The sequence below is a fragment of the Solea solea genome, chromosome 12 (genome assembly GCF_958295425.1).
Source record: "Solea solea chromosome 12, fSolSol10.1, whole genome shotgun sequence".
Classification (NCBI taxonomy): domain Eukaryota; kingdom Metazoa; phylum Chordata; class Actinopteri; order Pleuronectiformes; family Soleidae; genus Solea; species Solea solea.
The window spans coordinates 14,775,430-14,802,809 of record NC_081145.1 but is presented as its reverse complement, the minus strand read 5'-3'; the positions used below and the strand labels follow the sequence as shown (position 1 = coordinate 14,802,809).

General features: G+C 40.7%; 1 protein-coding gene across 3 annotated transcripts in view; it reads right to left on the bottom strand.

The window, feature by feature from the left end:
- Positions 1 to 27,380, bottom strand: part of tln2b (talin 2b) — an 81,231-nt gene that overhangs the window by 39,805 nt on the left and 14,046 nt on the right. For all 3 annotated transcript variants that reach the window (XM_058645135.1, XM_058645139.1, XM_058645136.1), the window contains 8 exons: positions 9,939 to 10,112; positions 9,742 to 9,839; positions 9,418 to 9,547; positions 8,628 to 8,783; positions 8,070 to 8,212; positions 1,441 to 1,568; positions 1,100 to 1,163; positions 817 to 921 (listed from right to left, as the gene is read on the bottom strand). In XM_058645135.1, the coding sequence (XP_058501118.1) occupies positions 817 to 921; positions 1,100 to 1,163; positions 1,441 to 1,568; positions 8,070 to 8,212; positions 8,628 to 8,783; positions 9,418 to 9,547; positions 9,742 to 9,839; positions 9,939 to 10,074 (960 nt within the window). In that variant the 5' untranslated portion in view covers positions 10,075 to 10,112. The remainder of the gene's footprint in view (positions 1 to 816; positions 922 to 1,099; positions 1,164 to 1,440; positions 1,569 to 8,069; positions 8,213 to 8,627; positions 8,784 to 9,417; positions 9,548 to 9,741; positions 9,840 to 9,938; positions 10,113 to 27,380) is intronic.

Sequence of the window (27,380 nt, the reverse complement as noted above, 5' to 3'; positions counted from 1 at the left end):
GAACTGATTTCATCTGTCATGCTGATTAGTCGTGATGATGGGACCACAATTTCTTTTCATACTGTTGGCCATCACTTGAGCCTCTTGGATTTGAGGTTTGTTTCCGTACGATTATCTGATCTCATCAGATTTCATTTTACCTCAAACAAGGAGGTTATGTTTTTGGCGGCGTTTCTCTGTGAGCAGCTTAGCTTATTGTGCAAAGGCCACATTTGGACCAAATTTTCTGGAGATGAAATGATAACAAAGGAATGATTAGATCTTGGTTGTGATTCCGGATCCGGATACAAATCCAGGTTTTTTTTTTTGCACGACAAAATGTTGACCTTGCAAAACAGGGGAGTTTACCGACACAGTGGGAAACCGAGTGGCCTTGGCGGGGGGGGTCGACTTATTCTGAGTGCTTCCTCTAATTTTGTTATGTTTCGCTGTTTCAAAATCTGTCACGCAATGCACTCTGTGGGTGCATTACATTACCACAACTAATCAAAATGAAGGCTGGGGGTGACCCAATAGCTACATGATTAGGACACATAAGTGCAGAAACCTTGTCCACGTCTCATTTTCCTCATCTCTCACAATGTTTTCTGTTTTTTTACGCAACTGCATTTATCAAAATAAAGACAGCAAATGCAAAAATACATTTAGCTCTATAAGGATGGCCCATACGGCGACAAAAAAAGCATTATTAAAATGCATTATCCTTTAAGAGAATAAACACTTTTTGGAAATGGGAGCATAATGTTTGTGCTAATGAAACAGATGAAATTGAACACATTTCTCTTTCTTTTACTTGTTTACAATCTGAGTTCTTACCTTCACCAGGAAGAAGGACACCCCGTATGTCTGCAGGGACCGGGCCAGCTTCACATATTTCACTTTTGCCTCAATCTCAGTCATCTCTCCACAGTTTTTATGTTCCTGCAGAGACGGCAGCTGTTACATCTAAATGTCACGTCTACATGTGTTGTATTCTGTCAATCTGTGTTGCTACAGAGAACAAATGACTATAATCACTATGTGCTGTGCAGGATGTCAAATATTTAACACTTTTTTTTTTTTACTTAAATGCAACATTCAAGTGATATACTACACATACTTGGAATATTTTCTTCTCGGACCCTCTCTGCTTGATGTACTCTTTAGGTAGGAACTCCTTCAGGCTGTGGGGATAAATTACATTTTTACATGGTTACTCTTTTCAGCTACAGGCATTTCTTATTCTATTAACATGCCTCTACATATGAGGTCATTCTTGCTCTATACTGCTTACATATATATATATAAAAAAACAGTTGTAACAGCTGACATCACCCCTGAGCTTTCAACTGGGGGAAATCCCAGAAGTAACCAGCTGTACTGAAGCAGGAGATGACAATGTATATGTCCAGCTGACAACAGTAAGTTTGAATGCAGGAAAAAAAAAAGAAGAGAGCTTACTCTAGGAATCCGGGCTTGTGCTTGTGCTCCACGTGAGGCCCAAACTGGATCTGAGCCTGGATCCCTGCGAACTCACAGGCTTTATCAAAGGAGACGGGATGGGATCCATTCAATATATCATCCCTAGCCTGAAGGAGACATGAGGGGGCGGGGGGGAGGTATGAGAGAGGATAAAACACACTTACAGGAAGACGTTGCAACAACAAAGTCCAGAGATTTATCCAAAAGTCACCCAATAGATCTCTGTAATGAGCACTTATTGGCCCTCTTTTATCTTGAACGTGTTGCTGCCGAATCCCTTTGATCCCACTTTCCAGTCTGAAAAACAGAATCACATTGTTCTTCTAACCCTTTTTTCAGCTTCTGAAGCCTCTCCTCTTGGCCGTATTACGCATGTCAGTGACGTAAACTCTCCGGACCATTAATTACATAAGGACAAGGTAGTTGAAATCAAATTACGATCAGAGGAGTGGCTGTAGTGTGTGTCTAGAGCTCGGAACTCGTCATCATAGATGGACGTAGACCTTTCACACACCTAAATATGGTTCTGTCGCAAATAAGACGCGTTTGTGACAATGAAATACGTCATCACAGCCCATTATGTGTTGAGGGAAAGAAAAAAAACAATACAGAAATGCATCATGATATCCCATTTGTATTAGATTGGCCATCAATATGTTGGTATGAAATCTAATGACTAAATGTTGTTTTTTCTACTGAGCAGAGAAAAATGCCTGTTCAGTGCTGCTGAGACATCACTTAGGTTTCACTGCATTTTGAGCCAGACTGTCTATATAATATGTCTACATAATCCTCTCAATTTAGGTAGACGGAAAGGGAGGAGGCCTTGTTGACATATTTCAAATGGTTTGTCAGTATGTGTTGTTTTTCTCCAGGGGGCAGTCAGCTCTGCCTATCGCTCCTCTCCCACTCCCGTCTCTCGTGCACCGCTGCAAAATTAATGACTCCAAAAGCTGAGAGGTCTCACTGACAGAAAGCTTCCATCAGTGCTTTTAGCATTAGCATATCAGTGCACACAGCATGGACCCGACTCCTTACAACCCATTACATCAATGAAAAACTAAGCAGGAGCTTACTGCTGTAATGAGGACAACAATCTCCTGCACTCACAATAAAGTCCTTTCCCCAGTCTAATTCACAGAGGAGTATATACACTCTTAGCGAACACGAGAAGACTCCTAATCTAGGCCTCACACATGCCCCTCACTCTGGCACACAATGTTATAGCTGTGTATCATTTTAAAGCAGGGGTCTCAAATTCAAACGACCTGGGGGGCCAATGAGTGTCCAGTCTGGTCTTGAGGGGGCCGGTCATAACGACGTGGGAAAATCATAATATTCACAATATTCATTCATGATAACGCAATAACGACATTCATGATTCAAAGATACAGTGTTTGTTATGATATAGAAGGATAGACAGGAGGCTACAATAAAAAAAAAAACATGTTTATAATGAGAACTGAACTAAACAATGTAATAATAACACATATTATTTTCTGCTACATACATTTACAAATGTGATTGATATAACCGTAAATAAAAACATTGCTTACTGTTCAGGAAAATAGCAAACAATAAGTAGCATTAGCAAAAACAAAAAGTACCGTTGGAGCTATTTACATTTTTTTGTTCTTAGTGGTAGTTAATAGAATAGTTTGTTTATTATAGCTTATTTTGTTTATATTTTAGTTATGTTTTTGATAATACTGCCCATGTGGCCCATGGGCTACGAGTTTGAGACCTCTGTGTTGAAGGATTCAAGGAATAATGGATCTCATTTTTTTTTAAATCAGTGGATAAATTAAGCAGTAGGCTCTTAGTTATTAAGGTACTAAATTGTCGTTGTGGAGGCCCCTTTATGAGTTTGAATTACAAACGATGACAAACAGACACAATGAAGATTATAACACAACAACAGGCATGCGAATGTTATTCATCTTTTACATGTACACTGTGTGTTAATAATAGTGGGACTTGGGAGTTGTACAAAAGTACAAACTGGAGCGCACTAAAAAGATACTGTTGGATATAATCACCTTTATCAAGAGGATTTGCATACTAATGGTATACAGCATAGTTACAGGTGGAGAAAATGATGGCAATAATAGTTACTGTGCTCATTCCATGTGTCGTATACACGTAGGAAATGGTTATGCAGATAACTTTGCCATAAAAGGCTTTAATCTGTGTGTTGAGGCTGATATGGAACGTGGCGCGGCTTAACAGACGGTGTTGTCAAGTGTGTATCAGCAGAACTAAGTGATGAGTGTCAGGTCATGATGGCCATGCTGCCAGAATGTGATTGGGAGTTACAGGTCAGCTGACCATCACAGAGCTGTGGATGAGTCAGCGATTGTTACGCATGAATGAAACAGCTGATGCCAATCAGATACTGAACATGGGGCTCATGTGGGCCATTCTTCATTTTCATATAGCTATTAGTCTTGTTCATTGATAAGCACAACGGATAACATTGTGACACTGAATTGATCAGTGGGGAGTCATTTCACAATATTTCATAATATTATTTTCAGATCATTCTTCTACATTTTTCAATAGACAACACAGTGAAGGCGTGGCATGTTCTCCCCGTGTGTACATGGGTTTCCTTCCACAGTCTAAAAACATGCAGATTTGGCGATTAAGCAAATTCGACACTCTAAACTGATCATAAGTGTGAGTGTGAGAGAGGTACCCCACCTTTCGCCCTATCTATCCCACTGAGGTAAGAGCAACTGAATTCACACTGTTTGAGCAGGACAGTTGCCAATAATATATGCGTAAGGGATTAATCTAAATTATTATGTAAATGTTTCATGGCTTGGATAATAATACAGTGTTATTCTGAGCATAAATTGCACATGTAATGTGAATTTGCCGCCACTGTGATCGGTCATTCACCAACCAAGTGCTGAACTAAACTGGCTTTGGTTCATATCTCACTCCATTTATCCGTGCTGTTCTTATTTCCGACAAAGCAAATTATGTCTCAAAAACTGCCACAAATACTATCAAAAGCCAAGTGAGTTGAATCCAACTACACACTCTGAAGGATGAGATAGCAGCACTAAAGATTCCCTCGTACGGATACTATGTATTATTCACAACACTTCATTTGTTCATAATTTGGACTATCCCATCACACGGTGCAAACCCAGATCATTGTACAAATGACAGAGAGGGAGTGGCTGAGTAGTAAAGGAGATTAGTCTGTTACTGGCAAAGCCTCCATCATGCGTGTGCATGGATGTGGCTGCGAGAGGGATGGAATCATGGAAGCTTCACATCACTAATAAAAATAAGCTAGTTTTAGACATCGCTGATTTGCAGGGAGGTCAGGGGAAAAAAAAGAAGAAAATACACCACCCACCATCTGCTGAATCTGAATTCAATTACTGAATTCTGCTGAGGTTCACACAATTACAGGGCGATTGTGAGTGATACAGGATATTAAAGAAGCGTGCATGTGTGTGTGTAATTAATGTACAAGACAAGAGGGGGGGGGGGGGAATGTGGAAAAGAAGCCATGGGGTAATATGCTACCCTCTGCTATAGCTCTCTCTGCTCTGGCCTTTTGACACAATAATAAAAATTAGAGCCACAGCCATGCTAAGAGTCTCTGTGATCAGCCTGTGTGACCGTCTGAATGTGTGTGAGACAGAGCGAGGGGACGAGGAGAAGACAGAGGGATGGACAGCGGAGCAAAAGGAGGCGGGGCAGGGGGGTGGGGATGTTGTTGTGAGAGGAAATATGAGTGTGTGTGTGTGTGTGTTGAGGGGAGAGCATGATGTGCACTGTGCAGTAATCTGTGCCAGGGTGAGAGGGTGGAGATGTGTGCAATTATGTCAGAATGTGTAGGAGATGGAGACAGGCAAAATGGAAGGGAAGGAAACAGAGGGTAAGGAAGATCGAGAGGAAGAACAGGGGCAGACAGATAGATGGGCGGAGAGAAGCCGGGGGGAAACACGGAGGGCGGACGACTCCATGTTTCTTATGACCACGTTCAGCAGGCAACAAGGACTGATACGATGACGGCACTACTCAAATATACTCTGTACTCTGAGCACAGCTTTTCAGAGCTCATGCATTTTCTTCGGGGCCGGCGTCTATGCAAGTCATTTGCACAAAGATATTCAGTTTCCTATGCTCTGTGTCTGTCTCACAGCGTCCACCTGTGTTTGGGAGTCTCACACACTGCTGTCTGAGACCAGGTGTCAGTGGGGAGCTGTACTCCCCCGGCTGAAGGGGCTGATGTGAGCAGAGTCATGTGTGCACACTTGACTCCCCTCAAGTTTCCCCTCCACTCAGGGAAACTTCCCTGGTGCCAGCAAATTTGTATGAGCAGGTTATAATCTTAACACACGCCACAACAGAAATAGCAAATAAGAGAGAAGAAGAAGATGAAACCCCACAATGCCAAACTCTCCAGTAGATTCCCTTCCATGTACTGTGTGTATGCTGCACATAGGACTAATCCACTCCTGACAGTTTGGATAAGGACGTGACACAATCCCAAGGCCTTAAAAACAAATCCCTTCAATCTCACTGAATCAGTTACTTGTCATTAGAATAAACTGAATTTTGACTAAAACTGGACTTTTAAAATACAGAAATTGGAAAAAAAAAAAAGTCAGACTAGCACACCCAGATAATGCAATTCAGTCGTACTCAAGCTGGCCTGTGTACTCTGCACATGCTCCGCAAAAATGCAAAAACAGCATCTTGTACAGCATCTTTTTTTGGACTGATGAAAAGACTGAGTTAATGCTATGCCAGCTCAAAGAATTGAAGTTCTTGGAAGTTCATGGATCGTAGGAAGATTTGGAAGGGTGTTCAACATACCAACAACAACTGGCTGTCAGTTAAACCCCCTACAAAATCCCCTAATACTAACAGGCTGAAGTGGGTATATTGCCACTGGTCAAAAACACAGTTTAACCCCAGGTTTAAATTAGTTTTTCATCAGTGCTAATTTCCTTCTTGTCTGCTTTATTTTTTTTTGCCAGAGCTCCATTTCCATAGCACGGACACACTACTACAGTACAATACAATGTTGTCCATGATAATGATGGTATGTAAGACTATTTAATTTATGATATATCATGATATATATGTATAACAGGAAAGGAAAAAAGTATCTGTTTCAAAATCCCAGAACAATACCTTGCTAACTTATTGCACTCATAGCCATACAATGGCAAAAGAACATAGCATCATACCATCATACCAAGTAAATGAATAGTATCTGCATTATTTCTGCCCTTTCCTTGCAGCATCAGGGAGTTTTTTTGTTGGCAACGAACTTTGGGTACATGTCTGTGCAGAAAAAGGTGAAATCGACACAAACTTGGGAGTCTTTTGACCCTTCAGAATTAAAAGCTGTTTTGCGTTTCCGTTGTTAGCCGCAGCCAGAAAGAGGGCCAACAATAGCAGCAGCAGCAGCACTGCTTTCCCGTGCATAGCCAGCACATGGAAGCCTTGTTTAAGTTTTTAACCAATGACGTATCAGACATATTTGATCAACACCGCTTTTAGTCAATTATGAGAGCATAGATCTTAGGGCGCTGAGGTTATGCTGCATTCCAGTGCACATGAAATGGCGTTGTCAACTTGACTCACAGAAAGTTATTTCAGGTTGCATGCATCCAAAGCAATGTTAAACGTGGGGGTTTGTATGTAACATTAGAGCACACAATGGAATAAAAGCAGCAGTGTTGATATGATAAAGATTGCCTGCTTTCAACTGAACGCCAAAAAGAGCAGTGTGATGTTGGGAAGCATAGAGGACTACTAAAGCTGTACTTAATAAGGGGGGGGGGGGAGCTTATGAAGTGTTATCACCTGACTCTGCAGTTCCAGAGTTTAGGCTTCTTTAATGTCATTGTTTTGCCCTCAAATTTAATGTTCTGGTCGTCTTCTCCCACATGAAAATACTTACAGCCTCTGTAGGCAGCAGTTTTCAGTGCACAAGTAAAGCTAGTAGTGACCAGCTGGCAAAGTATTTACTAGATATAGAGGCAGATAACTTTCTGGGGAGACAGAAATAGAACTAACAGGACAGTGAGCATTAAACTTCATACAAAGCGGACTCCAAATGTGTGCTGATATCGCTCTACGTCTTAAGGTGATGATAGATCAGTGTTTTCAGATCAAATCAATTTTTTTTGTATAGCCCCAAATTCACAACCCACTGTTTGTCTATGGGCTTTACAATCTGTGCAATGATGCAATATCCTCTTTCCTTAGAGCCTCAGTAAAGGAAACAACCCCTTACCAGCCACTTTAAATATGCAGCAATTAAGTTTTTTATATTCAAGGATTTACATTGTTGTGATGCTGTTCGGCTAAATAAAGGAACAGAACCAACACGTCAAAACAAGCCTTTCAGTATCACATCCGAGCTAACTACATTTCAATCTGTCTAGATCGAGCCAAAACTAAATAGCACACAAAAATGCAATTATTTAATTTAATTACACTCCAGTTACATGTTCTGTCTCCTCTGCTGAATAGGGCACATTTTTCAGGCTTGGAGAAAAATCTCTCCACTGTGTTTGCAATGTCAGCTTCAAGGGGTGTGTGTGTGTGTGGGTGTCAAAGTTCACCTGAACATAGAGCAGGTTGAGCTGAACAGGGTCCCGCGAGTCCACGTTCTGGTCTGAGTAGAAGAACTTGCGCCTGAGCAGCAGAGTCTCGCTCTCCTCCACTCCTTGCTCTCTGAACGTCCTGCTGTGGTCCAGCCAGTTCACTGCTCAATCAATAACACACAGTTAGCACAGATGTTACTGGAGGTAAATGATAATTCAACCACGAGGGATGAAAACACATCAGACAGAGGTGACGGATCAACCGAGAGAGACAATTAATCACAGTGAGGTGAATATCTTGAGTCGTTTTTTTTTTTTCTCTGCCGAGAGAAGACTTCGTTTTCAATCAAGGTTAAACGGGTGATTTATATATTCACGAGTTTCAAAAATTGAATTGGTGTCCTCTGGGCGAATGATAACAGTGGTCGTTTCATTTAACTTACTAAACTTAAACTTCTTTTGATACGTTCATGCATTAAACGAGACCACATGATGGCACCGAGTCGGATATATTACTGCGAAAGAATGAAACAGTAATCAGGATATCAATTAAAAAAACTAAAACTTCACACTCACAGTCGTCATCGGTGTGGAGTTTGGCTTTGAGCTTTTCCATTTTCCTCTCGTCTCGGAGCAGCAGCGTTCTGTCTTTCTTCAGTGTCCCCACTCCATCCTCCTTCTTGTCCTCGGTCACCTCCTGAATGAGGGAGTACTCTTCATAGTTGGTGATTCCTGTAAAAGGACACGTTTAGACGGGTGGACAGGTGGAGGAGCGGCCGCCTCAAACTGGCACAATTGTTGCAGTCGCAGAAAACAAAGCAATCCTCTCAGTTATAAAAAAGTGTGGAGCGGAGGAAAGCTGGTACAGAGCCAGAAAAATCAAAAATGCAAACCAAGGAGGAGAAGAAGCCAAGCAGAAAGATTTACCCAAAACAAATATTTTCCAATAAAGCGATCTGCCAGACACACATCGCTCTCCTCCCTTAAACAAATGGGCTTGATAGCGGCCCATCATAATTGAAATATACAGCTTGGGGGAAACCTTCAGTGTCAGACAAAGAAGGCACAGCCTGCGCCTTGGGAGGATGACTTAAACATTCAGAAACAAGCTCAATGGACATAATAAATCATGTCCAGTGTACCTTAGAAATGTGACTTTATATGTTCTATGGGATGTTCAGAATGGGTTAACACATGCTAAATGAATATAGTATAGAATATAACACAGTAACACAACGCTGCTCAGTGTAAATTCGAGTGGCATGCTATAGTTTGGACTAAAAATAACACAGAGAATGAATAATTCAAGCTACAGATGACAGCTTTTCAAGATTCATATTAGCGGTGGCTCGAAGCCATCGTTTACCTATTCTACTGCAAATGGTGACAAGCAGCTCCCCGACTGTTTTGGAGTCGTCCACCATGATGGTTTTAATCGCTCCATCCAGCATTTTGATCTTTTGCGGCCTTTGTTTCTTTTTGTATTCCAAGACGTCCTGAGAAAACAGAGCAGGCGAGTAACGACACCGACAACCTCTGTGATCATTCTCGACAGCAAACCGCAATCGGTCACAGCGGGCAAGGGGAGGAGGGAACATAACTCATGTCTCTGTAGAAAACATCAATCCTATTATCAGGTGATAGGTGACACCGTTGGTTGTGCACCTCAGACTATAGGACTCAATCTTACGCCATTACGCAGCATGTAGTAATCCAGGGTTCTTCCCGACTCCAGCCAGATTCCTTTCCTGGGATCGTCGTCCGACAAGAAGAGGCCGTAGTCTGATGCTGAAACACAACACGAAGCAGGATGTAAATGCCTATAGATTGCCACTAGGTAAAGGATAGATTATGTATGTTGGGACCATTTGGCAGTCATCCACAAACCTTGTCCCGTCTGCGCCTCAGGGACTCGCTCTCTGATGATTCGGCATGCGTCATACACCGGCGTGGACGGCTCAAACTGCATCGTCTTCACCACGTTGCACTGGCGGACACAGATCTTCAGTGACAAGGCCACCATCTTGATGACTTGTATCACGGCCTCGAGGACCAACACACCTGGAAAACAGATATGTATAAATATTAGGGGGAAGGTGCGGAGTGTGGAAAGTCAAGTTAACATCCCGACATTATACTCTCATAGAAAAATCACACTTGAAGGTGTGAAGAGGAAGCCTCCCACCACACGGCACAGAACAAATCGTCACAGTTATCTCCTTGGGGATATTTTCATCTATGTAACTAAATTTACTGTACGGTATAAGCTGCGCTCCCGTCTCGGCAGCTCCTCACTCTCTCCTCCTGCTCTGATATTAAAAGGCTTACATGTGTGGCGAGCATCTGCCCGATTGAAGCATGTGTAGAATTAGCCGAACCGAGGCAAACTACATCACCTTTCAGCAGAAAAGCGAGGGGAAAAATGTGCAAATCTCTTCAAACGGCAAAAATAACAAGAGCCAAGTGAAAGGAAAGTAAAGGAGAAAAAAAAAGAGAAGACATTCCACTGCTGCATCGTTATTCTCCCAACTTTCACTTTCCACCATGACTTCACTGTGAGACAAATCAGTGGGTGTTTTATCACACACCGCAATTAGGAGCGAATCTGCTCAGAAGAGACGGAGATGACACTGCAGACTGTCCTCCTCCGTGACCTTGACTTTATCAGGGAGAGGGATCGAGATGATGAATAGGGTCATCCGTATCGGGAAGGTCTCCTTCCTCTCTATAGAACAACAACTAGGGTTTTGCCGTGTTGTGAACATGAATGAAAACATCCAAAGGAGAACCACCTTCACAGATTCACGTTCCTGCGGCGTATGGGCGTCGTTTCATGGTCAAAAAATGAAATGCACAGGTGTGAATAATAAAATTATACATGGCTGATTTCCATTTATCTTCCTCAGTTTCAGGTTCATTGTCCTAGTTGAACTGAACAGAGCCGTTGATAACCTGTGTTTTTTTTTAGCTTAACATTTCGAAACATTCTGATGTGATAAAAGACACATACAGGGCTGCAACTAATAACAGTTGGCATTTTCAATTAATCTGCTGATTATATTTAATTAGGCCTATTCAAATCATTTGTCTTGAAAAGAAATGGTACGACCTACAATGATCTTCAGTAAAAATAAGCTGTAATGGACATTTAATAGTATTTATTAAATGTATACTATTAAATGTCTTTATATACTTTTGGGTTTTGTCCTAAAATGTGAATTCAAATAAATAGCTGAAAGTTATTTCTGGAGACTGTCCTTTCAATTGATTGTTTCCGCTTCAGAATCCACTCCACACTAAAAGAATTTTCCCTCCATAGCTGGACGCGAGGCCAAAAGTTCAAACCTTTACACGGGCACAATTCAGATCTCAGTCAGTCTTGGACACAAAGAGTTCTTGTGTTCAGGGTTCACGTCTCGTCCGCAGCCACAGCAGACAAAAATCTGAGAGGTACATTTTCTATAATCTGGTTGTGAATGATTCCGCCTGTGACTGTCATTCTGTCACGGCCATGGGTTTCCTCTCCAATAGGCCCTTTTCCTTGCCTGAATCTCTCTTCATACAAAGTGGGAAAGACAAGCTCAAAGGAGAAGGGGGAATGGCGCCACATGAGCTCATCTCTGCACAGGCTGTAGAAGAAGCCCCATCGAGTCTTTGTCATCACGCTCTTTCCTCAGATTCTCTCCTCTATAGAAAAACAGCTGGAGACCTCAGACTGACAACACAGCAGGACACATGGGCACTTATGTCGGCTCCCAATGTATACACACACCCGCACACACACGCATAGGTTTGAGCATCGTCTTAGGAAACTGCATTGGCTTCCATTTATTTGGACATGCCTAAACAAAGCACTAGCACCTTAACCATAACTAGTTAATGGCTAACTCTAATTACCCTAACCACAATTCAAATCTTAGCCTTAAACTTCACCGGCTCCTCAAAAATTTGGTTCTGGCTTATTAGGACCAGGTTTTGCTCTACATAAGGTCAATGTGTATGACACACACACGCACGCACACAGAATGTTTTTTTTTGTACTATATCTGAAATTTCTCAATGAGCCTACATGTATATAAGTAAGATTAGTCTACAGCTAACAAAACAGTGAATGAATGAATGAAATAACAAATAAATTATTTTTTTATTCAAATTTGAATGAATTTTTTTTTCGAAAAAATGTCAGTAAAAGGCAAGAAAACAAATAATAATAATGAAATAGAGAAGTATGACACTTCACAACTAAATACAATTTCTAAATTAAAACAGAAAAACATAACAACGTCATTGTTCAGTAGGACAGAAGTATCTTTTTGAAGCTTTGGTTACAATATTCATATAAACCATTTAAATAAATCAGGAAACAAAAGAAAACCAAAGCAAATCAGGAAACAAATAAACATCCTCTGCATCTGTGAGTATAGGATCACTCACTTCAGAGACTAGACTACTAGAAACCACATGAAGAAACCCAGAAGGAGACTGATAATCTCCAAGCTTACAGTAGCATGCAAGCACTTTTTTGTTCTTTCTCTAGAATCCTCGTGCAAACACTCCAATCCAGCCATCTCCTCATCAACTTGTCCAAATGCTTCTAATGCCTCTCGGAATTATTTACATTACTGGAAAAAATTAGGTGAGCAACTTCAACGTGAATAACAAGTCAGTCATGATGTATACTTCATTTTCAAAGCACCAAACCACATTTCTCAGGATTTTAAAGGGCAGCTTCAGAGATAATACGCGAGAGTGCTGTACACACAAGGCATTTTAGACTATTTCTGCTTTGGCAGCATCAATAAGGAGGAACAGAAATAGCCGTGATGCAGATGCAAACACAGCCACTGCGGGGAAGAGGGATACATTAGGAAAGCGACGCTCAAGAAAGCACCGCTACTGCAAAAGGACGACAATTAGACTTTAACAAGCAGTGATGCAACTGAAAATAACTGCACGGCTCATGTGAAACAGTCAGTAAAGCAGCAGGAAAACAGTTTGACTGCAGCTTCAATAATACCTCAAAAATAACACTCTTCCGCCTGGCCAGCTATTACTGTTATTGCTGTGTAATTTGCGCATGCTGTATGTTTTTGGATGAGTGTAAATTTGACCTCAGTAGTTCCCAGGGACTGCTTAGAACAGCAGGATTAAATCATGTGTCCATTGACGAAATGCTAATTGGCTAAACTTCTCTCTCCTCGTCACATCCTGCTGCACTGGCAGCCTTTTATCTCGGCCTGCTTGAAAAGCAAGGTCAGGTTCCTGCACCGCCATAGAATGTCTCCCGAGACCATGACATATTCCTGGAACACAAGACAGTTGGGTTGTGGTTTGTAAGACAGCGAACAGGAGCTCTTGCTTCGAGCATGTGTGCATTCAAATCCAATACTAGTGAAATCCGGAACGATCCATTTCTGTTCCACTTCCACCTTAGGAGAGTCAAGGTCAAGTGTGGCAATATAATAATTCATCATTATTATCATCAGCGTTCCAGCACATGAGGATGTTGCCTCTAAATTTAACGACTGCTCGGCTATCAATGAGCACTTGACGTCGTAATTTGAATGAGTAAATCAGAAAGTACACAAGAGGAAGGCGCAAATCAACCGACTTAAATATATCTTGATGATGAGTCTTATTTGATTTACAGCAATTCTAAATAATATATTCGTCCACGCAGCACATCATTCTGTCATCTCGCCACATTAAAAACATGGAGTGAATATAAATATGGTGCACCGAAGGAAAAAAGAACTCACGCTGCAGGTGAATTCGTGTAGAAGATTAACAACAGCTAATACAATACAACTTATTATCACATCTTCTTTTCACTTGCTACATGCATCAAATTACCACTTTCACAAGCCTTGCAGAGATGATATCCTTTATTTTTAATTCATTTTTTTATTTAATCAAGATACCCTGGTGCTCACTTCCTTGCAGAGAACATCTGCCAAATCTGGATTCTACCTGAATTCACATCTAATAATTAATAAGTCAAAGGCTTTCACCTCACCACCCTCGTCATATCCTCCAATACGTGTCATGAATGAATTAGTCACTGCTCCTGCGGGAAACAGCGGAATAAGAAGCACAGCTTAGCCTTTCTATTTATCCTTCTATTTTATAATCATTTATGCAGTATTATTTCACTGCATTTTTACTCAAGAAAAAAAAAGGAATTTGCTCTCAATGCAAATTGGTGTATACGTTTGCTGCCATGAGCCACTTTGCCACTGCAATTTGAGGGTATAGACGTATATAAAAATCTTGCCCTTGTCGAGGGGAGGGAGAGAGTAGCAGCTCCTCTTACACTAAAAATATCTCCTGAGGTGGAGCATCCTCCAGCATCAGCACGGTTTGAAAAAGACTCCACAGCAGATGCAACTCAATGAGCGAGACCGATTGGCCAAATCTTAAAAGACTCACTTCATTCATTGATACCTTAAAGGACTACGTCACCAATTTGCATTTAGCGAGTATTACTAGAATAGGTTAAGTATTTAAAAAAAATGTGATTCCAACCGTAGTTTCCCCTGAGTCGAGAAATATCTACATTCTTTTGTTTTGGTACGTGCCCACTAGTGACACTTCGTCTGAGGCTTGAAACTGCACCGCTAATTCTGCACTTTTTAGACCCACTCATAGGGGGGCGGGACCTCATTCCCAGAATGTAAACAGTGTCCGCCATCTTTGCTAACAGCTACGCTAACAGGACCAAGTGTCACTGGTGGGCACGTAACAAAGAAAAGAATGAAGATATTTCTCAACTCAGGGGAAACTGAGGCTGGGAAGCACAATTTTTCAAAAATACGAGCCCTATTCTAGTAATACAAAGCTAAATGCTAATCGGTGAAGTATTCCTTTAACATACAGCACATGGTTTTGAATAAAATAAATTAAAATCCATTTTTAAATCACAATCTCGGAAGACTTTAAAAGGTATTCCCGAAGATAGTGCAAATCTAATCTGGGTATAAATATGAAAAAACAGTTACAGTATAAACTTGCTTTAGTAACCTACTATGGAGATTATATGGATTTAGATAATCCTGCCATCCTGAGGTCAATTACAAATACACAGTACACAAGTCACCTATTTAAAAGGACGGAATGTTCACACTCACTCAAAGTGCATAACCAATTAATGAAAAGTAAATGAATAAAAGGAATAAGAAGTGTGGTGATAAAATCCAATGTCATGCAATAAAAATATTCAGTCGTGGCTCAGGGTTGCGACAGGAAAACCAATTCAGAGCTAGGATGCAGCAACAGTGAAACCTTAGTCCCTCAGGGAGTGTGAGAGTGTGGAACTGGAAACAGCTTAACCATTAAGAGCTTTAAAAACAAAGTGATTCTTTCTTTATTGATTACATATTTTACAGGTAACCAGTGCAAGTGTGCCTGCCAGAAAAGCAGCGATTCGTACGTTGACTCTTTGGCAGCTTTGGGTCTTTACTCATGAAACTGTTCAACTGTGCAAGCCAAGACGTAGTGACCTAAAAACAACAACAACAACAACGACAACAGACACTCCTTAGATTTTTTTTACGGTGATAAAAGCTTCTCAACACTGCTAAGACAAAGTTAATTCACCATCCCTCACGTGAAGAGTGAGCTTCCAGGCAGTAACAGACAGAGAGCAGGAGGCGGAGGAGAGTTCCACCCAGCATCTGCAGTCACTCATTCAGTCAATGAGCTGCTCCATCACTCACTCACTCACTCACTCACTCACTCACTCACACAGATGTTGCATCTGACAGTGCAGATTAGCCCCCCCCCCCCAAAAAAAAGAAAAAAAAAAAAAAAAAAAACACACCAAGGGACTCAGTCCATGATTTCATTTTCCTTATCAACCATATATCAGAACCATAAAATGCGGCATTTGCAGAGTGTGGTCTCTAGTCCTACATCTGGCTTTTGACTAATGACAATTTCAGACAAAAAAAGTGAGAAAAAAAGATAGGAAACATGCTGGGACTCCGAGAGTCCAGTACTGACGTAGAATCATTTGCTGAAAGAAATGAAGACGTATGTGAGCATCTCACATGAACCATCATCATGTGAACACATACCATGAATCCACATGTTTTTACTCGACTCTTGTCATGCCAAAGAAAATGTTTTGTGTGTAAGCTGAATTTATGACTGTAAAATTCTGAACATCTGCTTGTCAAGTGGCTTTCGACTGCTCAGTCCACACACAGGTTTGCCTGCTGCTCGCTGCGAACAATATGAGAGGCTCTGATGTTGAACTTCTTTTGAGTGTTCAATCTGGAAAGCATTCCCCCCCCCACAGTTACATCCAGAGTAGGATTTCTAATTTCGGTTACATAATCTCCTTGTATACTTGACTTTACAACCCTGCTTTAAAAAGGCAATTTAACTTCCAGTTCACACATACAGTGACAGCCAACTTTGTATTATGCTTTAAATACGCACACACACACACACATACAGAGTTTCTCACCGAAACATAATCATAGCCGCTCGCCCCGATCTGAAAGTATAAATAACAGCGGTGACATTAGCAATTGAAAATGATGGTGCTTTTTTTTTTCACTCAGTGACAAAGTGACTCATCTGAACAACACAAGAAAGTATTAATTTTTAGAATAAACCCACATTTATTTTCACTAAATGTCTGAGACATGTACATTATCTTTAATGAAGAAATACTGAGGGTTGAGAAAATGCAAGTGTTTGATCTCACGGACGCACGTAGCAATAATAATAATTAGAAAAGGACAACAACGACGTATACTGTATTATCATTCATCCAGAATGACTGAATAATAAGTGAACCTCATAAAATGGAGAGAAGAAAATCAGAGAATGCAAACTAAGCAAGGACGCTCCGTTTGCCACAGCGCCAATGCTCTCCTCTGTCTCGCAAGGTTAACAATTGTTTTAAGAAAAATGTACATTCAGCTTCTGGATACACTCTCCTATCTCACACGGTTTTCACAATTGTTTTCAGTTTGTATCACTGAATCTGGATCGCCACCAAAATCTACTCATTTCTTCATTGGACCACATCCCCAGAGAATTTTCATCTAATTTCATTCTTCACTTTTTGAGTCATGCTGCTCGCAGACACACAGACCAAAAAAACAGTGCAGTACTGTAATTATGTCCTCTAGAAACCGCCCATGACTGAGTGGGATCATCATTTAATCATTATTTACATCGTTATTGTTTGACAGCATGATTCAGAATCGTGCTGCTTTATTTGTGCACTACATTATCATCTAAACATAATAATCTGAATCCGGTTAATGGCCAAATCGAGGCTTCACAATACAAAGAAATGTGTTTTGATCATTGGTGCAAAACAATAGGAGCAAAAAACAGTATAAATATTAAGGTAATTAGGTATGTGTGTATATTATGACATGTTAGGGGAATTCAGATCAGTTCTAGCTTTTGTGCTACACTCACTTTGACACTTGAGATTCTTTCAGTCATGATATAAACAGAGACACAGTAGAGAGACTTGTGCTAATAGGCCTCTTACTTCAACTCTCCCCTGATCCGAGTGATAGCAGAGCTCTGTGGCACCAACACAGTATGACATTAATTGAAATGCAATTTTATCAAATGTAGACACGCAGGCACGGGGAGATAAAGAAAGTGCAGGGGAACGACTTCACGTCATTAAACCATAATTAGTGACAGAGCTCACGAAATCGTTGCAGGTCACAGTGAGACGCCAACCGTCGTCTGTGTCTCTCAACATCAGTTTAACACTCCTCACACATACATGAATATCAAAGCGGACCGAGGCAGCCTTTTGTCATAAAAGCACCCCTGCAAAACATTACTTTAGTAAAAAACATGGGTGGAATAAAACAAAAGGAACAAAATGAAGAACACAAAGAAAAAAAAATGTTGCATACTGAAAAACTACTGGAAAGTAAGTCGAGGTTAAGAGAGAGTTACAAAGTGTTCAGAAAGGCTTTGTTGCATGGAGTAGTTCAGTACTCACTCATCGTCGTCTACCGCTTTATCCTCCACATGAGGGTCGCGGGGCTGCTGGTGCGCAAGGAGGGGTACGCCCTGGACAGGTCGCCAGTCCATCACAGGGCAAAACAGAGACAAACAACTATTCACTTCCACACCTACGGTCAACTTAGACCAAATTGACCGTAGGTGTGGAGAAATCCATACACACACATGTAAGAACTCTTATCCATTAGCTGGCGACAAATATCGGTGTGTTCATTTTAAAAATAATTTGGGATCTAAACAGATTCATCTGCCAATTTGATTCACCACTGCAGGGATTTTTTTTTAAATGTTCCATCTTCTATGCAAAATAAAAACTGAGAAACAAACGTGTTGGAAACAGGAACATGAATGGAAAATTGACAGCGAGATAAAGGCAAACAGTGTTTAAAAAAAAGAAAAGGGAAAATTAGATTGCAACCTTTGCAATAATTCTTATTCTTAATTTAAAAAAAGTAATGCCTTCAAATTCTGCTCTTTAAGATTTGGTGTGAAAGCAAAATAGCCTATTTTGCAGTATTGCTAATCTAAAATGAATTCTGAAAGGGAACTGGACAACATTAATGATAATCTGAATACTGTGTCTAATGAGGACATCCAGAGGCAACACTTCTGATCTACACACACACACACACACAGACACACACTCAGAGAGTCTGGTTTCCATGACTTTAAAGGACATTGCATTGACTTGAATCGATTTCCTGGAGAGTTACTCTAACCATAAATACTACTGGCCTAACCCTAACTTTACAACACGTCTTCACCTTAAACTTTAATAATTTATATTATGGGGACTTGCTTTTTGTCCCCATAGGAAAGACAAGTCCCCATAATGTGACTGTGTGAACAGATTTAGGTCCCCACGACATGAGTAACATCTGGAATTTAGGTCCCCACGACATGAGTAACATCTGGAACACACACAAGAGTGCAACATAATGTTGTGTTAAAGATTGAAGTAAGCCTTTCAACACAAAGTGTTTCAGTGTACAAGCTCACTGCCCAATGGGAAATTGGGAAGCCTAACAGCGTGCACGTATACACACAATACAAACACAGCAGCCTTCGCTGACTTAAATAACTTTATCATCCTGCAGTGGGCCACATTAGACGACACTGTCACACGTCTGCCTTTCACACTCAGTGTATTTTGTCCAGAGTGTCGTGTCCTGTAAATCAGGTGACTCCAATCTCCCGTCCGCCGGCGCTGCTGTCCCGGCGCTGAGCCTCTCACTCTCTCATACTTCAGTAGCCGACTGCCTGCAACCACTCGCATGCTGATTACAGTATCAAGAGCAGTGGAACGGAACATGCACTGGCTTCACTCCAAAGTGCGATACACCGAGGGACTCTATCAACATTTTACATCCTCTGGCACGCTGTAAAGAACAAAATGTGAAACATAACGGCGGAGATCCACTGTTCTGGTTCGTTGAGCAGCACCGAAGATTTAGTTAGATTTTAACCGTTTAGTGCAATTCCGATTAGTTTCTCTTGCACCAGTGAGCCTAGATAATCCTATGGACATATCGAAGTGGTGTGTGTGACCATAAAGTCCCCTGTCAACAGTGAGAAACCATATTGTTGCATGAGAGGAGGTTCAGGGAGAGGCCATGTTGTTGGCCGATTGTTTCCAGATCAGCGGCTCTACCCACAGTTGCCATGGCTGCTGCTGTGCCCACCTTTTCCTGGACATATGAGGCTGGACAGCAGCAGCAGCAGCAGCAGCAGCAGCCACATCCACTCTGGGGTTAGTTGCAGATGTGGACCCAAGGGCAGAGTTGTTTTGATATAGGGTACACGCAGCAGTGATTTAAGGGTTTCCGTTTTAAATGTCAAGCAGACAAGGTCAGAGAGAGAGATTTCATCCACTGTGACAGCTCTCAGCTAAATCTGTCACAAATAGGCTACATGGAAAATATTTAGCAGACAATGACTTAAGTGCTGTCAAACTATTCAAATATTTAATCGCGATTAATCGCAATAATGTCATGGCTAACTGGCGATTCATCGCTATTAATTGCACATTTTCATCCATTCTAAATGTCCCATTATTTTTTCTCATTTTAATTCTCTTATCAACAAAGAAAAAGTGGATCGGCTCGCTTTGTGCAAATGTTTTTTTTTTATTGAGACAATATCTCTGTCACCCTGCATATTTTGAGTTATTCCTCTTCTTACCGTGAGAGCCGCACAATAATAAGAGAGGCTGTGTGTCAGCCTGCAGTGCTGTGAATAAAGTGCCGTTCTTCAACGCAGACGGGGCCCCGTGGTTTAATGTGTTGTTGCCGTAATGGGCTAATCCGAGCTAAAGGAGCTAGCGGTCTTCGGAGGTCTCCTTACTACGGTTCGGGGGTCTGCCAGCTGGGTTGGTAGCACTGCATACATCATTACTTGGATGTGGGGAGTGCGTCGAGAAACGATGTTGGATACGGAGAGCCCGCTTGGAGACGGCGGACTCAAAACATAACGTTAGCCTACTACTCTTTGTTTCTGGCCTAGCTAGATTCGGTGTGGTGTTGTAGTTTTCCTAACGTTACTAGTTAAAAACTACAAAGTTTGCGAGGCAGAAAGTTCTTTTTGGCCTAGCAAACATTGTAGTTAAAAAATTGACGCCGTTAAAATGGGTACGCCGTTAATAACGTGTTTAACTGACAGCACTAATTCACTTTGATAAGAGGGCATCTGAAAAATTCAAAAACATCGCAATGAAAGTGTTACTTGCTTTGTCGCTTTGTTGAAGGTTCTAAAAAAATCATAATGTCACATTTTGTGGGTTAAGCTGCTATGAGAGCTGGGAGAGTCATTGGCAGGTGGATTGATCCCCACAGTGCAGTTAAAAAGACGCACACATACAAAGACAGGCTGAGGCAGAACATATAGCGAAGGCACTGAAGCGTGAACCTTTTCCCTCCACTCAATTAACCAAACAGGTTACTCGAGCGTGTTCCCTCCAAAAATGATGAATGACTGGTCAAAATCAAGTCTGGACAACAAAAACAGTTGAAAGCAAGCCATTCAAAGGCCAAGGCACACACACAAAAACCTCGATTATTCTGTTAACATGGGAGTACATTCCAAGCTCAGTATCACTGCAGCTCCTCGCAGCTTTGTTTTTCCTCTCAGTCAGGACCAAAGGCACAGGAGAACCAAGTGTTTAAAATGGCCAGAGAAGGCATACACACAACAACTTTCCTTCAGACAAATACTGTCCACTTCAGAGAGGGGTTTCTTCTCGAGATGAGGCCGTGCACGGGACGCCTGCCGAGAAACTGGGTGTCTTTCCCCGAAAAGTGCTTAAAAGATAAACATGTTTTGCACAAGGTCGTCTTTTTTTTTTCTGGTAAATTCTATCGCTGAAATCCCCCAAGTGAAGAGAGATGCTACGTATAATAATCGGATTTCTCATTTCAAGTGAAAACACCACTTCCATAATTCAATAAAAACATTAAAGGGGGGGGGGGGATGGGACGGGACCTTTAAAGTAATGTCTCACAGCATGGCCATAAAAACGAAGGGGTATTTGAAAGTAAACATTATAATAGCAGACATTTAGTCCTGTTATGCTTGCATGGCTGAGTTGATGAGTGAAATTCCTTTTTTTTATTTTCTTCTCCAAAATAAAATCCTTGAAAAGACAGAACATCTATAAAAGATGGCGCAGAAACAATAAGACTTGCAACTAGTTACTCTCCACTCTTTGGATGTGCTTAGGACATGTCAAAAAGTAGTAATTATTCCTGGATTTCACACCCCTAAACATGTGTTTCTAAATACGAGAAACAAACATCTCTGGCTTCACTCCGTGTCACAAACATCTGGTTAAGTAACCACACACCCACCCACATGCAGAATGGATATCCTTAACATATTGTGCAACACAGGCTCAACTGAGAGAACCATGATGACTACTTGAAATTCTTGGTGTGCAATGCTTTTAGCACCGTGCCATATGGACAGAGGGGAAACACGGCACATCTCTGAACACAGCTTGCAGCTGGACCTATACTGTGACCGAGGAGCCACACGATCCTGAGCGGAGCATGTAAGAGATACTGCCATGCCTAGTTAAGGACTCACTGTCTCACTGTTTCATGCTCCACATCTGCTGGTTGCCATGGCGATGCTCAATTTGGGCAATTCCCAGGTCAGGTGGCTTCTGTCAGCTACGGAGGAACAAATGTGGCCTTTTCTAAGCGCAGTGCAGTCTGCCAAAGAAACTAAACAATGATAAAATGCTCTGACTTTCATTAGTGGTTCTTAAGATGGTAAGTGAGGTGCTTTCAATGGCTGCTCACACACACACACACAGGATAAAATGTCACATTAGTCGTTTGAAGTGCATCAAAACTGCTTTCACTGAACTTGTTCCATACTTTCTCATGAGTCTGAATGGCCGTGAGTGTTAAAGATTTCAGTGGTTTCATTTATACCAGAAAATACTCAACAAATCCAGGGCAATACGCAAGACGGCTATTACTGCTGTATCACTGCTTTTATGACAAAACGAAAGTTAAAATAAACCAAAACCAACACAAGAGAAATTAACACCTCTCTCTCTCACACACACACAGTCATGTTGCTCTTATAAAACACATTCACCATTTTTTTACACTTTCGTTCTGCAGAAATTAGAGAAGTGTTTTTCTTTTTCATTTTACAAACTACAAAGAAGTCGCAGGACGCAGGTGTGAAAACTAATCACAAACCTAGAGAAAATGGCTGCATGTCAGACGTCCTTTAGAATGAAATACTGGTCATTATGACAGCGTGGATACAGTTGAATAAGCCGGTGCGGGTTTCATACAAACAGAAGCAGTGGGAGCTGATCATTAGTTGCAAGCATCTGCAAAGGCGGGTCCCAGTAGCTCTGTTGGAGCCTGTGTGAGAGGTTCTTCATCTCAATGGGGAAGTCCAGAGGAAATATATAGCAGGCCAAGTGCTCCCCAGTTCCCTTCTCTTTAACCTGATTAATGTAATGAGCTTAGAGGCCGTTGCTTGCACAACATCTAATGTGGATGCAGACAAACCCACCGTACTCGATGACTCTCACTGGCTGATAAATGCCAAGCGGCTCTGGCCCGGCATAGCAAAAAAAAAGAACTCCTTGGCTATAGAAATCATTATGGTAATGGATAAGAAAAGGAAATTGCAATTTGTTTTAAGGTAAAAGCAGATTTAAGGGGTAGCCCTGAGAAAAAACACATTAGAATGCCAAGAGAATGATGACAACTGAAACATCAATACTCCTACCTAGGTGGAATATGTGCTTGACAGAATCCCAAAGTAACGTATCACTCTTCTTTAAGTGAACAGTTCAGACATTACGTCCTTGATTTAAACACTATATACCCAAGAGCCAATCCGGCTCATATGGTTCCTTTAAGCGGACTGCAAATGCATTCAATTGATAATACACATTAGTTACTTTTATGAACAAGATTTTGTCTCTGCATAGCAATTCTCGCTCCATTATCAATACCACTTATCCTTTTACAATCACAGGGGAACTGAAGCCAATGCCAGACAACATGAGGAAGGAAGCAGGTACACACCGAGACAATTACAGGACCAACGCTGACAAACGAGCATTCATGCTCACTCTTACACACACGGTCATTTTAGAGACCCCACTTAACCTTACTGTAATCTGAAGAAAACATACTTCACACAGAAAGGCTTTTAAAGTTGGATTCAAACCCCAAACTGAGCTGTCTTGTTTTGCCCCATAGCGCTTGGTTTTGATAAAAAAAAATAGAGATATCTATATATAGATATATATATATATCTATATATAGATATCTATAGATTATTTTAAATACTTTAATACCGATTTGCGAGTTGTTCTTTTTCAGATTGTCTCTACAAATCTTCATTCATTCAATCACACACAGACACAAACACACACACACTATTATATTATATTATATTACATAGTGAGTGTCTACAGAGACTGGAGTATTTCCAGACATGGATGAAATAGTTTATTTTTAGTTTAAGTAGTTTAGCCTACTGAGTTTACCCAAACAAAAAAAGACAAATCCATCCAGTATTCACATGTGGATTTCCTGCCAGACTGTTATGCTCCAGGCTACTTTTAAGAAAGTGCATGTTCGATGAAGTAACATGGGATTAACTCTGTCACACACAGCAATGCTGTTGTAATATATATATATATATATATATATATATATATAGGACCCTTTGCTGCCAGCTATAGCTTTAATTATGATGAACAGACTCATCATTCTCAACAGCGACTAAAGACCATTGTATAAAATACACAATAACAAGCATCTCTGCAGTTGCAGGCGTACTGAATGTCATAATAATAGCTCATAGTTCACACAAACGCTTCAAATGACGGGGTAATTCATCATTCCATTAACATTGTTGTTTGTGAATGTGTACGCACACTTTAGCTGTATGACGTGATGAAACTGGACATTTATGAATTTGCTGAAAACAGTTGACAATATCGTAAAAATGGTGTATTCAACAATTAAATGTTAATAAAAAGATCTGTACCTTCTATACTACTATTATTACCCTCATCATATTATTTTATTCGCCTAGGGACCCTCTAACCAATTTAATATTCTTGCTGGAGTTCCAAGATGACTGAATTAAAGATTAACATTTTTTATTTTCGATGCTTCAGCAAAAACAGCAAGAACCCATCCTAAAGCTATAAGTGCATGTGTTCACTGGACTCAAAAGTCAGATTGCAAGCTTGTGACAGTACTTGTCATTTTCTCGTAGCGCAACTTTGCAACACGCCATTTAAACAGCAGTGAGGGAGGTCCTGTATAATGACCGGACTCATGTGTATTCTTTTTGCTCACATAGAGCATATGAACTGTGCACCTCGAGAACCAAACATTTTATGTAATTCAAGTTTATGTAGAACACTGATGAATAAATTGCATAAGCCGTCCTCTGTCAACATGAAAGTTATTATTTCGACGCTCAAGTAAATAAACTAAATTACAGTATTTGTCTCCCTGCAATCCAAATCTGATACGCTGCCCACTGTAGACAAAACATCTGTTGGAGGGCGAGGAAAATGTCAACAAGTCTAAAATTGAACATTGTTATTGAAACTGTGAAATTACCCGGTCCTTAAATGAATATCAAATGAAATAATAATAATAGTCATAGCAGTAATAAGAATAATACAGTGCAATATGATGATCAAGATATGAACACGATCACTTTCATCTTCTACCGCTTTATCGGGCACTGGTACATATTGTATCGTGAGGTACCCTGTGATTCCCACCCCTACCGGCTCACTGTCTCACAATGCTGCAGGTTTCTTCTCCAGTAGCCTTCAAAAGAGGAGGAGGAGGAGAGTTGAGGATCACTGAAGTCTCACACTCTGCTACTGGTTTCTGGCCAATTTTCGAAACAAAACAAACGTTATAATTCACATCGCATCACTTCATCAAGCATGACAACACAATTTGATTGCACAACGGTGAATTTAACATTTTGGCTGACGGTCATAGTCAGTGGACCAGAGGTCATTCTCGAAGCCGTGTTTAGAAGCGATGTACGGCACAGCACTTTTCACTGAGTGTCGTGCTTTCTTCATTAATTGCTTCATTACTGCCACACAGCGCACAACTCATTAATACTGACACACTTGTAATTAGTTAGGCGGGGCCAGTTGATAACATGAATTCTCATTATTTCTGCCATTTGACTTACTATAATACCATTTTATGATCTAAATACTCCACACTAAAACACACCTACACACATAGCTTGTTATCACCAGCCTATTCACAATGTTATTCTCATTCACAGCATTTTATGATTCACTGAAAAGGGTAACAACAAAATAAGACGGGTAAATGGTAATGATCTACCACTGAGACAGTTTTGTGGGTTTGAATTCCACTCAAAGAAAACACTACGCCAAAAAAAAACTCTACAAGTCAGCACATCAAAGAGATGATAATATCTGCACAAAAGCTTCTTATCCCTTTTAAACAATGTAGCCTCACTTTAGTCCTTTAATCCTCCTCTTAAACATTTCTGCAGAGCATCCGGAATTATTAACTTACCATTTTATGTCACTAAGTTCTTGCCCGTGAAGAATGGACAAGGATAGTAATTAAAGGAACATAGCTCAATACAGCTTTAACTGGCTTCTTTGTACGGTCACAGAAGAAAATATACCCATGGAATAAATGAGCAATAGTAGTAGTTTTTTTTTAGTTTTTTTTTTTTATTTATTACTCTTTGTAACATCTGTTAATTCTGTTCAGTTTCCTGATTTATTTTGAAATCTAACTAATCTTCTCTCATTGCAGATCACTTTACTTCCTGTCATAATTCCACCCTAATTACTTTCACCTGTGTCCAATTAGCCACACCTGCAGTAGCCTACCCTCATCATTTGGTCTCTGCCAATTCGTCGACTCAGTTTTTTTTACTATATGACCCTCGTTATTCTCTTCGACTCTGACCTCTGCTTTGGGATTTTGATTTGTTTGCTTTTTCCTGACTGCCTGCGTACCAAACCTCTTTACTACCTGCGTCTGACTGTCCTGCGTCTGAGTCCACTCCCTGCTCCAGTTGTTACACTCTTGTTTTGTGTCCCTTATTCACATTTTCTGTAAAATGAAGGCGAAAAATGCACTTAAAACTTTCTATTTTTCTATTACCGTAGGAACAAACGTGAAAAGATGTTTACACAGTTAATGATCTGGCACAGGCTGTGTCTTGTGCACCAGCAGGTGAAGTTTGTTGTTCCCCGCACTTTAACACAAAAGAACAAAACTTGTGTGCTGTGCCATGTCAAATGGATTACAGCACAGACATTTTCCAACATAATTGAAATTCATATATTCAGTTTAGGCTGTAAAATGCAACCTTACAGTAACCCGGCACAAATAAATCTGAGGAGTGAAGCACAGCACGAGTTCTACAGCATTTAGCACAGATGAGATAATATCAGATCATATATAAGTCAGGAGGTAGACTCAGCAAGTCCACAATGTTTCTTCTAAAAGAAAACACAACACACACTTAAAATGGTTTAGTGGGGTAAAGGTTTAAACCACACAAACAAGCACATGATTTCCAAGACCAAAATAAAGGCATCTCTCATAGTAGATGGCAATTGAAAAGAAAAAGAAAAAGGAGCAAAGCAGTAATGCGCTTGGGGCACGAGAACAGATTTTCAAATGGTCCAGCAACATTCAGTGCCTTATCATAGAAATGCACTTCACGCTTTTAAATGCATTTGCTCCAGACTTGACTAGATGAACGGATCAGATGCGATGCTGATGTTGCTCTTGGAAAATG